The sequence below is a fragment of the Peromyscus californicus genome, unplaced genomic scaffold (genome assembly GCF_007827085.1).
Source record: "Peromyscus californicus insignis strain IS unplaced genomic scaffold, ASM782708v3 Scaffold_13__1_contigs__length_99412109, whole genome shotgun sequence".
Lineage (NCBI taxonomy): Eukaryota > Metazoa > Chordata > Mammalia > Rodentia > Cricetidae > Peromyscus > Peromyscus californicus.
In genome coordinates, this window is record NW_026294424.1 from 91,248,803 (window position 1) to 91,263,647 (window position 14,845).

The window sequence follows — 14,845 nt, forward strand, 5'->3', positions numbered from 1 at the left end:
GCTACACAGCAAGACCTTGTCACATATGTGCATTTACATATATACAGATATATTTACATAAAAGACATATTATTAATGATTAATAAAAAGAGTTTCAACATATTTTCTTCCTTTGGAAACCATGTTTAGACTGAAGGAGAAATATTACTTATAAGGTAGCATGAAAGAAGTGAGTCCATTAAAATTTTTATGAGATGATTTTTGTCCCCCTAACATTTTCTCCTCTGAACAAATATGTAAGCAAATAAAAACATGTAAACACAGAGAAATGTTAAATTTGTTGGGTCACACTCTGCTTGCAAAACTATTGTAATAATTATATGTCATTAATGTTTTTAACATGAAAACACATGAGTTCTAGGTACACACAGAAAAGGGAGATGCTTTTAAAGTTGAGTTTGTTTTTATTGTTGTTGAAATTTTTTTTTTTTTGGTTTTTCGAGACAGGGTTTCTCTGTGTAGCTTTGCGCCTCTCTACTGGAACTCACTTGGTAGCCCAGACTGGCCTCGAACTCACAGAGATCCGCCTGGCTCTGCCTCCCGAGTGCTGGGATTAAAGGCGTGCGCCACCACCGCCCGGCTGTTGTTGAAATTTTGTTTTTTATTTTATTTTATTTTATTTTTTTGAGCTGAAGATCGAACACAGGGCCTTGCGCTTGCTAGGCAAGCGCTCTACCACTGAGCTAAATCCCCAACCTTTTTTTTCCTATTTTTTAATTATTGGTGTATGTGTGTGACTGCACAGAGCTCTGTGCACATATGATGCACGTGTCTTCAGAGTCCAGAAGAGAGCGCCAGAGGCCCTGGACCTGGAGTTAAGGAAGTCACATGCTCCCTCCTGAAGGAGGCCTGCTTGCCTGCTCCTGTGGAACTCCGGGGACAACTTTTGGTTCTTTTTTTCCAGGATGGGTTCCTGGGATAGAATTCAGGTGGTCAGCTTGTACAGCAACCATTTTTGCCTGCTGAGCCATGTCATCAGCCTTGTTTGTTTGTTTGTTTGTCGGGGGTGGGATGGGGTGGGGTGGGGCGGGATGGGGGCGGGGGTGTGTTATGATACTGCACCAGGGAGGTACCCAGCGGGCCGGGCCAGGGTATCCCACGCGGGAGGGAAAACATGCCAGGCAGATGCAAGGGCGGGCAACGGCGTGGACAGTCACTCATACCCCAGGCGCTGCGTCCACGTGGAAATAATATAACGGAGAGATGAAGAGAAAGATAGGTAGGGAAAGAGGGAGGCAGGAAGAAAGAGGCGGGGAGGAGAGGGGTCGGGGTGCACACCTCGTGGGAATGGAGAGAGAGAGGAAGAGAGAGAGGAAGGGAGGGTTTTTTCCTTAAGTCAGGACACAGGGCGGCCCCAAGGGGCGGGTCAATACTAACAGGGTGGAAGGGGGTGGGGGCACATCTCACTCTGTAGCCCAGACTGTCTTGAAACTCACTATGTAGCCTAGGCTGGCCTTGAACCCAAGCTAATATCTCCTGCCTCATCCTTCCAAGTGCTACATTAAATGACTTCCCACTCAGCAGTTGTGGAAGCGTCCAATGCTTAGTGTCTGCTCAGCCTAACTGCTCTTCTCAGTATTTCTCCTAGGAGAGAGAAAACACAACTAAGTAATGGTCACTCTTCTATTTATCCTCATGGACAGACAATAGCTCTAAAAAAAGGTTTAAGGCGACTGATTTTTGTTTATCTCTAGATTCTTTGTTAAATACACAGCAAAGAAAGCAGAATTTAAAATGATGAATGATTCTACTAATAACTCTGGCGGCTTGAAAATGTTTATACCACACCTGCCGTCCTCAGGACTGTGGTGGTGTTCTGGGATATATAGCCTCTGCAGGGAAAAGGAGGCAGAACATGGCTCCTGGCCTGGCAACAGGCCCATCTCTGCGGAAAGTTTGTAGATACGGAAACAAAGATTAATGTAAAACTGAAATGGCCTGTTAGAGAAGTTTCTCTGGCTCCCAAACAACAGCCACCGCTGAAGTCTCAGTCCATGACCGTGGTGCATAGTCTCCCCCTCAGAGCCCAATGACTGAAGCAGGGCAGAAGGAAGCGTTGTCTTCCTCCTCTACAGAAAGGTACACTGCGCCCCTTCCTTATCTCCTGCCCCAAAGCTCTCTATCTCAGATGACAGACGGGAAGGATAAGAGCATCTGAGGGAAATCTGGGTGGTGGCTCTCATGGGGTGTGGCCTTGTCCTCAACAACCCTTTCAGCCAGTGGCCTCAGAACCTGTGGGATATTTTTCTTACATCGTTAGCATCTACGGACAAATGGCTCCTGGAGGGGTCCCGGCAGGTGTCAGTCAGGGAAGTAAACCGCTGGAAGAGTCTGGGATAATCATTCTTGGGGGTTGGGTGAGGTCTGCCTCTGTAGCAAGAGGTGGATGAGGTCTGTCTCCACAGAGAGCAAAAAGGTCACCAGGTCCTGAAAATCCACTCCGAGCCTTCTGAGCAGGAAAACAGAGATTTCCTTCATTAAGGAGAGGCCCCTGTGTGTTTAACATTCCTGGTTCCCTAGTGCTCTGTGGACACAAGGACCTTTGGGCTCCCAACATCATTTGGTACCCATTTTAACTTTTTATTATGTTTATTTAGTGTGTGTGCGTGCATGCCTGTGTGTGTGTGTGTGTGTGTGTGTGTGTGTGTGTGTACGGGCATGCATGTGGAGGTCAGAAGACAATTTTCTGTTCCCACCATGTGAGTCCTGGAGATTGAACTCAGGCTTGGTAGCAGACACCTTTACCTGCTAGGATATCTCCCCTGCCCTTGATGGCCATTTTAAACAAATAATTCAAACCTTATACTCCAACTGCAAATAGTGAGGTGGGACAAATGGATGGTTCCATGTAAGCAGCAGCTGAGGAAGAACTGAAGGATTGGAAGCAGCACATAATACAAATGGGAAGCCAAGTGTGGTGGCGCGCGCCTTTAACTTCAGCACTTGGGAGGCAGGGGCAGCTGATCTCTGTGAGTTCCAGGCCAGCCTGGTTTACATATTGAGTTCCAGGACAGCCAGGACTATTTAGAGAGACCCTGTCTCAAATACCTGACCCCCTCATGGAAAAAAATGTAGACTAGAGTTTTAAGAAGCCAGTAATTCAGCTGCCCATGGAAGTATAGTATGAGACTTAGCTGCGCACTGCGACATCAGCACAACTTCCCCATGTGAAGAGTGTGTCAAAGGGCCAAGCCTGAGACTGAGATTTTGGAAAATATTTAAGGTAGGCTGGGGAGATAGTTCACTGGGTAAGATGCTTGCCGCACAAGCTGGAGGACCTGAGTTTGGATCCTCGGAATGCTAAAAGCCAGGTGTAACCACCATAGGTTCCTGTAATCCCAGGACAGGGCGGGGTGGGTGGAGCGGGCAGAGCCAGGCGATCCTCAGGGCTTGCTAGCCAGCCAGCCTAGATGAAAGATATCCCAGGTTCAGTGAAAAACCCTGTCTCAAAATACGTGGAAATGATAGAAAAGACACCAACATGGACCTCTGCTCTCCACGTACTCACGCACGGGTGAGTGTGCCCCTCACACTCATGAATACCTCAGCAAACACACAAAATTTAAGGTAGAAGATAAGTCAGGATTTGTTAGGAAGCTTGATGGTGGAAGCGGTTCAGTTTATAAAAGTCCGGCTCTTCCCTCAAACTTTCTTCTCTGACGCGGGACAGCGCAGCGCCCTGCTGCCCTGCTACATGTTGCAGGGTGCTCGTGTGCGGCCATACTATGCAGATCAGGGTTTTCTTAAAAGGATACAGTACAGCTGTATCCAGTATTATACATTTTTTTTTTTTTTTTTTTTTGGTTTTTCGAGACAGGGTTTCTCTGTGTAGCTTTGCGCCTTTCCTGGGACTCACTTGGTAGTCCAGGCTGGCCTCGAACTCACAGAGATCCGCCTGCCTCTGCCTCCCGAGTGCTGGGATTAAAGGCGTGCGCCACCACCGCCCGGCCTTTATTATACATTTTTTTCATCCTAGATTCATGGTCTAAATTTTACTTTGCTTGTGTTTTGTGTGTGCACACATACATTTTGTGTGTGTGTGTGTGTGTGTGTGTGTGTGTGTGTGTGTGTGTGTGCAGAGGGCAGAGGTCAACCATGCATGCTGTTCCTCTAGAACCATCAACCTTGTTTTTTGAGACAGCATCTCCCACTGAGACCTGAGGCTCTCTGATTTGGTTAGGCTAGCTGGCCGGTGACCCTCAGGATTCCGCTGTCTCCCTCCACCTTTCAACCACTGGGATTATAGACACCTGTCATCATGCCCAGCTTTTTAGGTGAGTGATGGTGATCAAATTCACATCCTCTGCGTGTGCAGTGAAGACTTTACTGGCTAATCGATTCTGCAAGCTCTCTGCTTATTTTTATTAAATTACTCGGTACAAAGATGTGTCAGAGCCGGGCAGTGGTGGCGCACGCCTTTAATCCCAGCACTCGGGAGGCAGAGGCAGGTGGATCTCTGTGAGTTCGAGGCCAGCCTGGTCTTCAGAGCGAGATCCAGGAAAGGCGCAAAGCTACACAGAGAAACCCTGTCTCGAAAAACCAAAAAAAAAAAAAAAAAAAAAAAAAAAAACCAAAGATTTGTCAGGGTTTTGTGTACTGTAAAAGTTGGCTGGCCAAGGAGAGAGGCAGTGAGTAGAGAGAATACTGTGTGTTGTGGCTGTGCGCTCTTTCTTTCCAAAGCAAACCACTGGGAAAACTGTTACAGCCAAGTCATCAGGGGAAAGCTTTGGTGTTTATGGAAGTTAAGCAACTTGCCGAGTGCATGCTTACTGTGGATTAGGCACTCCATAGTCGTTGTACTTACTACACAACCCAATCTTACTAGCCTTCACATAAACTCTTTAGAAGCAAGGGAGCCTACGTGCCTTCCTGTAATCCACATCTTCCCTGTTATCTGACTCTAAGGCCCAGAGGTTTATTTAAGCTTTCTGTAGGTGAGCCAGTGGTCCTGGAACACTCACTGCCAAGTAAGATGGGCACAAGGGAGGTCGCTGAGCTTAGGAAGGCTCAGTCGGCAGCTTTCCAGCCTTGTCACGTCTGCTATGGTTAATCTTAGGTGCCAACTCGACTGGACTAAAGAAAACCTAGAAACTGGGCGTGGTGGCTGCAATGAGAATGGCCCACAGAGGCTCATATGTTTGAAAGCTTGATCCCCAACTGGTGGAACTGTTAGGGAAGGATTAGGAGGTGTGGCCTTGTTGGAGGAGGAGGTGTGTCACTGGGGGCTTTGGGGTTTCAAAAGCCCATGCCATTCCATTGTCTTTCTCCCTGTCTCATGCTTGTGTCTCAAGATGTGAGCTCTCAGCTCTGCTCCAGAACCTTCCTTGTCTGCCTGCTGCTTTACTCCCATCCATGATGGTCAACTGTGAACCCAAGTAAACTCTTCTGTAAGTTACCTTGGCCATGTGTCTAGAGAAGTAACTAAGAAACTCAGTGAAGAATTGTTTTCGAGTGTACCTGTGAAGGTGTGTCCAGAGAAGGTGGAAGGCTCAGTAGAGCGGGTAAGAAAACCCTCCCTGAACGTGTGTGGTACCATCCAATTGGCCAAGGAGACAGTGAGAACAAAACCAGAAAAAAATTAAATGTGTGGACCTAGTGATCTCTGGGGTCTATGGCTCCGGTCCTTAGACACTGGCCTTGGTATCTGAGGATTCAAGTGAGGTCTCAGCCTTTTGCTTTCAGTCTGAGAATTGCACACTTCCCAAGCTTCCTTTGTCTTTTTTATGTTAAAGATATATATATATATATATATATATATATATATATATATATATTTTTTTTTTTATTTTTATTTTTTTTTTTGGTTTTTCCAGACAGGGTTTCTCTGTGTAGCTTTGCGCCTCTCCTGGAACTCACTTGGTAGCCCAGGCTGGCCTTGAACTCACAGAGATCCACCTGGCTCTGCCTCCCGAGTGCTGGGATTAACGGCGTGCATCACCACCACCTGGCTCAAACTCATTTTTTTTTAAAGATTTTATTTATTTATTTGTGTATACAGTATTCTGCCTGCATACATGCCTGCACACCAGAAGAGGGCACCAGATCTCATCTCTACAGATGGTTGTGAGCCACCATGTGTTTGCTGGGGCTTGAACTCAGGACCTCTGGAAGATCAGCCGGTGCTCTTAACCTCTGAGCCATCTCTCCAGCCCAAACTCAAAATTTTAAATCAAGAACTCCTGCAATAATGAGAATAATCTTTCTATGGGGAGAGACTCTTCATTATGGCATCACTTCTTACATGTCACATTTCACATTGGGGATTAAATTCCCAACACATGGCCAGACATAGTGGCTCACACTTATGATTCCAACATTTGAAAGACTCAGACACACATTTTGTCTTTGTTATTCTTTTGAGACAGGGTTTCTCTGTGTAACAGTCCTGGCTGTCCTGGAACTCACTCTGTAGACCAGGCTGGCCTTGAACTCAGATATCCGCCTACCTCTGCCCCCTGAGTGCTGGGATTAAAGGCATGTGTCACTACTGCCAGGCAAAAAGGAGACATATTTTATTTATTTATTTATTTATTTATTTATTTATTTATTTATTTATTTATTTAGAGACAGGGTTTCACTGTGTAGCTTTGCGCCTCTCCTGGAACTTACTCTGTAGCCCAGGCTGGCCTCGAACTCACAGAGATCCACCTGCCTCTGCCTCCCGAGTGCTGGGATTAAAGGCATGCACCACCACCGCCCGGCTGGGAGTCTTAAATACAGGTTTACAGCACCATGGGAGAACCCCGGAGGGCAGAAATCTTGCATCTAAGCTGTTAACACCCATTATGTAGGATACACAGACAAGGAACTTCCCTTAAGCATTCAGGAGGTTGAAACCCCGGAGGGAATTAGCATAGGGAGGATATCAAGGTCATGGTCAGCAAGCAAGGCAACAGTTACCCGAAATGGGGGGGGGCAGGGCCCTACAGATCCCCCTTTTTCTAATAAATGAGCTTCTGACTTAGGTTGGTGAGCACCTATCGTCTTTGAATACTCATTATCATACAGGCTCAATCGTGTGTGAGCTGCAGAGTTAACTGTTGCCAAAGATCTCAAAGTGGCGCTGGGCTTGCAATCTGTGTGTTCGACACAGAAAAGACCAACAGAAGTCCTAACCCACCCATAGCCAGTAGGCTAAAGGCAACTGAGCCATTCCAAAAAGGAGACATATTAACAAGAGAAAAGCAAGCAACTTTATTAGCCCATCTGTGCATACCATTTGGAACAAACCTCCCTGAGAAAAGACAGGTCAAAACAACACCTCCGAACTCTGGCTCAACTTTGACAAAGAAGGTATCAAAGTCTAGGTACATGTCATAGGGATTCCCGGAAGACCACCCATTCTTTCTCAGTGGGTGGGGGTCTACAATGTCAAAACTATTATTTTTATAACCTTGTGTTCACCCTCATTGTCTCGCACATATAGTTGATGTTTTTCATGTGTCTGGCGGGCCAGCTACAGTCCCTAGTTACTGATTCAGACGCTAATCCCAGATGTCACTATAAAGTTATTTTGTCTGTATATCTGACATCTGTAAATCAAAGATTGCCCTAGGATTGTCCAGGCAGTCTGAGGCAATTGGTCCAAAAGCTCTACAGTCAGAGCCGAGGCCTTTCCAGAGAAGAAATTCTGACTGAACTGCTGGTGGGTCAGAGTTCCAGCTTTCCTTCCTCATAGCCTGTGCATTCATTCCTCCCGACAGCAGATCTTTACATTTATTTCTCCTACTGTTGTGCTTAACCCAGAATGACAGATGTTGGCAGTGGAGGTGGGTATAGAGACCACTTGAGGGAGGGGAGAGAGAGAGAGGCTAAAAAGTGATTCTCTTCTCTCATCTTAGGGATATAACACATGGTAGAGCATTGGCCTAGTATGTGCAAGGCCCTGGGTTTGATTGCTAGTACTGCAACAAACAGACAAATAAATAAGTGTTAGTATGCTATTTTATTTGAACCCAGGACCTTGTATATGCACTCTATTGGTAAGCTACACTCCCAGCTGCCTGCCTGCCTCTCTCCCTCTCCCCCACCTCCCCTCTTCCTATACAGGATTATATATATATTATATATATATAGCCCAGCCTGACTTCAAACAGGAATCTCCCAAGGGCTGAGATTGCAGGCTTGCCTACCCTTCTTGTTTTAAGTTGAAATGACTTAGAAATCAGCAGTTGCTAGAATAGGTTTCTCTCTTAAGTTTCCTTATTTGCATACTGACCACAGCTCCCCAAGTGGAACACGATTCCTTCTACCCCTCTACAGAAGACCAAACTGATGACAGTTGAGGCTGAAACTCAAACATAGTGCAGGAGAATCTTTTTCTAGAGCATCGGCTGTCACTGGTGTTTAAGGAACAAAACCCCCAACATGGAGATGTTGTTGTCAGCATCTAACCCAAAGCAGTGCATCTGTAAGGAGAGCCTCTCCCCGGAATTCCCTGATCTGTGTTAAGCTCAGACTGCAGAGCTGAATACATGACTGCCCCACCCCCACCCTGCAGTCTCCTTAGCCCAGAACCTCACCAGACAGATTCCTGTAAAACACGAGGCCAAAGAGATGCCTTTCTCTAAATCTCCTAGACTGTTTCATTCAGCCTCAGGTGTTGACAAAGTTCTCCAAATCCCCAAGCACTGGTTAAGGGTAGAACAGTAATGAATGGATTAGGCTTCACGGTCGGTTGTGCCAGAAAATCTAATATTTTAGGATTGCGAAGGATGTTAGAAATTATGAAAGCATAAAGGGAGTATTGATTTATCACCAAAACACAAACACTTTGAGAGTGAAAAAGGATGCTGTTAAAGTACATGCCAAGGGCCTGGAGAATGTAGCTTAGTAGGTAGAATGTTTGTCCAGGATGCATGAAGCCCGGGTTTGGCTACTCAGTACCACGTGAACCAGACAAGATAGTGTATACGTGTCATCCCACCACTCAGGAGGTAGGAGCAGGAGACTCTGAAGTGGAAGGTCATCCTTAGCTATGGAGTGAGTTTGAGGGCAGCCTGGGATACGTGAGACTCAGTCACACACACACACCCCAGATAAGAGGTGAAAAACAGGCATCTGGACAAATTTCAGACTGAGCATTTACTATTAACTGAATCTTATCTTAAAAAAAGTGCACATGGTTTTATTCAGAAACATGGACCTTGTCTTAAAACCCAAAGAAAAATTGTCAATTGTGGGCTGGGTGTGTTGGCCTTTGTCAGTGGTTCTCAACCTTCCAATGCTGCGACCCTTAATACACAGTTCCTCATGCTGTGGTGACCCCCAGCCATGAAATTATTTTCGTTGCTACTTTGTAACTGTAATTTTGCTACTGTTATGAATCATAATGTAAATATCCGTGTTTTCCTATGGTTTTAGGCAACCTCTGTGAAAGGGTTGTTCAACCCCCAAAGGGGTTGAGACACAGGTGGAGAATCGGTGATGACCTGTATCATTAATGCCAGCACTCAGGAAGCAAAGGCAGGTGGATTTCTGTGGGTTCAAGGACAGCCTACTCTACAGGGCAAGTTCCAGGTCATCTAGGACTTCAGAGTGAAAACCTGTCTAAAAATGAAAGGAAGGAAGGAAGGAAAGAAGAAAGGAAGGAAGGAAGGAAGGAAGACAAAATAGAATGAAATGTTAATTGTGCTGGAGTTCTAGAAACTTCACTCAGACTTAGGGATGAAAGGCCACTCTCCCTTCTTGTGTCCCTATAATTTCTCTGTCCTATTCAGCCACAGTAACCAGTATTATTTGTTTTGTTTTGAGTCAAGGTCTGACTATGTAGCCCTGGCTGGCCTTAACTCAAAGAGACCCACCTGCCTTGTTTTCTTGAGTGTTGGGATTAAAGGTGTGTGCCATCATGCAGGCCTAAATAGTGATGGATTTTTAGATAACTTCTTTCTAGATTAGTGTGGGCCCTAAAGCCAGGATTAAATGTCCTTGTAAGAGAAGAAAAAGGCTGAGGATGTAGCTCAGTGGTAGAGTTTGCCTAGCAAGAAGGTCACACCAGCACTGTAGGGGGGGACTGGAGTTACACAAACCCAAGGCCTCTGTGAACAACAGAAGCTTGAAGAGGCTTCTCCCTTAGGGTTTTAGAGGGGAGCCTGACCCTGCATGACAGACACCTCGATTTCAGATTTCTGTTTCCATTAAGGTAAAAACTCCAGGCAGGAAGGGAAGGAGGTTCCTAGGAGGTAAAGCCTCTCCTTTCCTAAGGTTGCCAAGGTGAGCCTGTGTCTTTTGCAAGACTGTTCTGACTTTGCAGTGTTCAGGTGAGAAGGAACACTGCCCTTGTTGCACATTTCCGATTTCCGGATCCAGCTTTGCTTACAGAGCCATTCCTAATCAAAACCCCAAACCACAAGTTTGGTTATGAACAAGAAAACTTACTGGGGTGTGGATGCATTCAGCACCCCCGTGTGTTAGCAGAAACAAGGGCTGCCTGTGTGTTTCCTCTGCAGGGGGCACTATGGGTGGACTGTTCAGCTTCCCTTAGTCATTTTGGTTGGAGGAAATAAGGGAGGCTAGATATTTTACCTGGACAGTATTAAATGAGCGAGTAGATCCTAGATTGTGAGCTAAATATATACATCACACATGTATACACAGAGATATGTTGGCCAGCTTCTAGAAATGTTTATTTCTGCACATAGATGTTTCTTTTGTGTTTTCGAGACAGTCTCATACAGCCCATGCTGGCCTTGAACTCCTGGTCCAAGAGGAGTTCCATTTCCCAAGTGCTGGGATTCCAGGTTTTTCTCATCATGCCTGGTAGATGCTCCTCCATTTCTCTAGTGCTGGGAGTACAGGTTTTTCCTATCGTGCCTGGTAGATGCTCCTCAAAAACCAATTTTTAAATTATGTTTTATTTATCTTGTGTGTGTGAGGCATGTCCTGGAGCACCTGGGGTCAGGGGGTAGATTGGTTTTCCGTGTACACCATGGGGGTCCAAACAGTTCAGTGTGTTTGGCAGCAGGCACATTTGTTGATGAGCGGTCTCACTGGCCCCAGACGTTTTGAGAATAAGCTCCTGACACTTTTTCCTTCACAACTTCCTAGTGAGGAAAGTGTGGGCTGCTGGTAGGAGGTGCAGAGGCGCTTCCGTCTTCCTCCACGCCCCCTGCGGGTGGCAGCAGCTTTCTCTGCAATATTTACTATTAACACTTTCTATTCAGTTTGCTGGTCCTCCGACTTTTCACAGCTCCCCGAATAATTCCCGACTGTCAACTGTTCAACGAGTTTGGTCCTAAGAATTTAGAGCCGATTCAGTGATGGTCTGAGCCCTCGGCAGTTGGCCCGCTACTGCTTTCAGTCGGCATCCCTTCTCAGGCTTATTCTTAAAACTGGTTGAGCTGTGGCGGAATACACGTGCAGCAATTTTTGTTCTTTGTTCTGGTAACCGCTAGCACCCTAGCGGCGTGGGACGCGGACCCCCGGGAAGCTTGTGCGGGTTGTGTGAAGGTTAGCATTTGCTCAGCATTTTCTGCAGTCTGTGCTCTGAATGTGGGTGTATGCCAGGGAAGCTTAGGCTGGAATCTCCTCCAGGGAGGGGAGTGACAAACAGCACCCCCCCCCCCCCGCCCGCCCTTTTAAGGGATCTGGCTATTTAGCCCTAGGCGGACTATTGGAATGCTGCACAGCCCAGACCCTTCTCCAGTCTCAGATTCCTGAGTGCGAGTGCTGGAATTACAGTCCTGCGACACTGCCACTCCAGTCTTCTGGGTCTATTCTGTGCCAGGTAGGTGTTGGCAGGGTGGTTAAGGCGACTTGTGCAGAGAAAGAGAGCGAACGACCATTCTCCTTCCCTGCTCAGTTAAGAGTCAACCCTGCGGCTGGCTAGGGTAAGGAAGGAGATGTGGGGGAGCCAGGAGCGGCGGCGTGTGACTGCTCACCTTGCCCTGCAGTTTCCTCCTCCGGAAAGCCTTTCCCTGGAGGTCGTTTGGCACGCTCACAAAACGAGATTTCCCGCAGCTTCCGGGACGCGTCAGGGGTTCATTCTATGGGTGAAGATGGAGAGTCTGCTCCCCAAAGGACCTTCGCTGGGAGCGCAGGGCACGGGGGCGGGGGAGAGGCGGGGCAGAGGGCGGCGGCTCTCCAGGCAGCGGTGCCCCCGGGACGCGGTCGTGCCAGGGAAGCTCCCCGTTGGGTGGCGAGGGGGGTGGGGCAAGGGCAGAGTGCAGAAAAAGGGCTCCCGGCACCTGAAAGCAAGCGGCTGGCTACCCGCAGAGCCCGCAGCCCACGCGGAGGTGCAGGGAACCTGCAGGGATCCTCACTGCCCCAGGGCCTCGGTGAGTCACCGCGGGGTTGTCGCAATCGCCACCCGGAGGAAATCAGGCCCGGGGTGGGGCGCGTTCCTGGCTGCCTTCGTGAGCTCTGACCGCGCCAGGGTGTCCCCGAGGTCGCCGCCAGCTGGGTCTCCTCGCCCGGCCACTCAGGTCTGCTCCCGCGGCGGTGGCCACAGCTTGGCCTGGGCCTCTGGTGGAGAGTTAGCCCTCGGGGACAGCGGGGACCCAAGAGGAGCGGGGAAGGAGATCGCGGTAGTTCTGAGAGTTCTCCCTCCCTCTCCCCTTCGCTCTGCAGAGCCAAGGGAGTGAGGCGGGCAGCGCGGACGCCCCGGAGCCCAGCTCCAGGTGGGACGCGGTGTTTGGCTGTGTTTTCCGAGCTGCGTTGGACAGCCTGGGACTCGGATAGCTACCTACCTCGCTCGGATCTCCTGGGGACCTCTCCCAGAGGGCGCGCCGAGACATGGAGGGCGCAGACCTGGCGATGAAGCTCCTGTCCACCTGGCTGACGCTGGTGGTCGGCCTCATCCTGTTGCCCTCGGCCTTCGGATTGTCTCTAGGCATCTCGGAGATCTACATGAAGATCCTGGTGAAAACCTTGGAGGTGAGTGAGTGCCGGGAAGGATGTGGAGCCCCGGCTGCTCTGAGAACTTAGGGAGCCGGGAGCGGCTGAGTGCCTGGACTTAGAACTGTGGGAGCATTTTGAGCAAAGGGTCGGGGGTAGGGGTTAGGGGTGGGGAGTGGGGATGGAGCAGGGACCCGAGAGAGTATTTCAGTTTCTAATGTGCTGTTTCAAGAAAGACTGCGTCGCTATTTGCGGGGAGAGCCAGGCTGATCCCAACCAAGAGCACCAGTCCACCTCACAGGAACCCTTCCACCTGGGTTCTGTCATCGCTGCTATTTTTTACTTACTGGATGAACTCTATGACAGCCAATTGCTGTATCAGCAGATTTATTACCCACTATGCCTCTGGAGCTGTTACTTCCCTCGAGTTTTTACAGCCCCAGGTTTCAGAGGTCCTACAGAGGCATCATGTTCCACTTCATGCCCAAGATAAGAAACCGGTGGCTGGGTGGCAGAAGAAGAATCTGATTTTGTTTTAGTGGAGTCATGGGGATTTTTTTTATCTAACCAGGGACCCTCGCAAAGGTTCTCTGCCCTCAGCTTGGGCCTTCGGTTAGTTTCCACACTCCACTTCAGCTTGAGTTTATCCAGGTCTTTAGTAAAATTCAGAGGGCCTCTCCATGCAGCGGGGCAAGAGCTGTGAGATTCAGAGTTCAAAGGTTTGTTTGAATTTAGTGTGAGAAACAGCAGTGGTCTTAATGAAGAGAGGCCCCCGCATGCTGTACAGATCTGCCTAGATTTGGTACCCAACTCTCATCCCTGTTTCTTAGTATCTGATCTAAGAAGGTAATCTGACCTCTGTACTTTATTTACTCATCTACCAAGTAGAAGTACCAACACCTATTTGCATATCATTTTCATCTGTCTGTCTTTTTTCAGAGCTGAGGACCCGAACCCAGGGCCTTGAAATGAACTAAATCCCCAACCCTTGGTTTGGTTTTGAGATAGGCTGTCACTCTTGGAGCCCTAGCTGGCTTTGAAATTCATTAATTCTTGACAGTCCATTTACCTCAGGCTCCTGAGGTTCTGGTTTTCTGGATAAGAGGCATCACACTTAGCTTTCCACTTAGGGGTGTATGTGTGTGTGTTTTTCTGAGACAGGGTTTCTCTGTATAGCTTTGGAGCATGTCCTGGAACTCACTCTGTAGACCAGGCTGGCCTCAGAGATCTATCTGCCTCTGCCTCCCAACTGTTGGGATTAAAGGCATGTGCTACCACACTGCCCCACATAGTTGTTTTAAAACACATCAGTACAGGGAGCCCTCAGCAGGGTGCCTGTGTGTTAGGTGTGCTGTGTTTGCTACGATTAAATGACTGGTATGGTTGCTGTCTTCGTTTCTCCAGTGTCTCTACCACCACCTACAGCTGTGCAGGTTTTTTGTTAGTTTGTATGTTTTTTTTTTTTTTTTTTTTTTTTTTTTTTTTTTTTTTTTTTTTTTTTTTGGCCTGTACTTTTTGTCCTCCTATAGGACTTAGCTCTGCCTTTTCTTAGTAAAGGAGTGGTTCCTAGATGCATATCTCTAGCCCATGGCTGCCTGCTAATGCTTTCCTCCAGATCCTGTTGGACTGTCTCTTTGTGGCTATTTCTTTGTTGAATCCTTGAAGCTATATTAGATTCTTTATCTCCAGTCTGCTTCACACTTTTTTTTTCCCCAAGATGGCATCTCACCATGTAGCTGAGACTGGCCTTGAACTCTGGATCCTGCTGCCTCAGGCTCCCAGAAGAGGCGTGTACCACCTTGCCAGCCAGCCCTCATGGTTTTTGTCTGTCCTTTCTTCCTGTCACCATTACACAGTGTTGTCACACTGTGAGTTTTAGTTTCTTCCCCCGTTAGACATTCTAACGTGCTCACTCCACACATGGCAGATGATCCTCTCCAGCCCGTGCTCCTGAAATTACTGGGCTGGTTTCCTGGGCAGCAGTGCCCTTTGGAGAACCAGATAAGGGGAA

The 14,845-nt window shown here is 48.0% G+C and overlaps 1 protein-coding gene and 1 long non-coding RNA gene across 2 annotated transcripts in view; one reads left to right on the forward strand and one right to left on the reverse strand.

Annotated features, from left to right (window-relative positions):
- Positions 1 to 10,601: 10,601 nt before the first annotated feature.
- LOC128108663 (uncharacterized) lies at positions 10,602 to 11,993 on the reverse strand. Its single transcript, XR_008217573.1, has 2 exons — positions 11,880 to 11,993; positions 10,602 to 11,339 (listed from the first exon to the last, which is right to left on the reverse strand). It is a non-coding gene; the product is annotated as an uncharacterized LOC128108663 (long non-coding RNA).
- Positions 11,994 to 12,120: 127 nt separating this feature from the next.
- Gpat3 (glycerol-3-phosphate acyltransferase 3) overlaps positions 12,121 to 14,845 on the forward strand; it is a 56,233-nt gene continuing 53,508 nt past the window's right edge. Inside the window, exons 1-2 of the mRNA XM_052735521.1 lie at positions 12,121 to 12,275; positions 12,568 to 12,881. Of these exons, the coding sequence (XP_052591481.1) occupies positions 12,733 to 12,881 (149 nt within the window). The 5' untranslated portion in view covers positions 12,121 to 12,275; positions 12,568 to 12,732. The remainder of the gene's footprint in view (positions 12,276 to 12,567; positions 12,882 to 14,845) is intronic.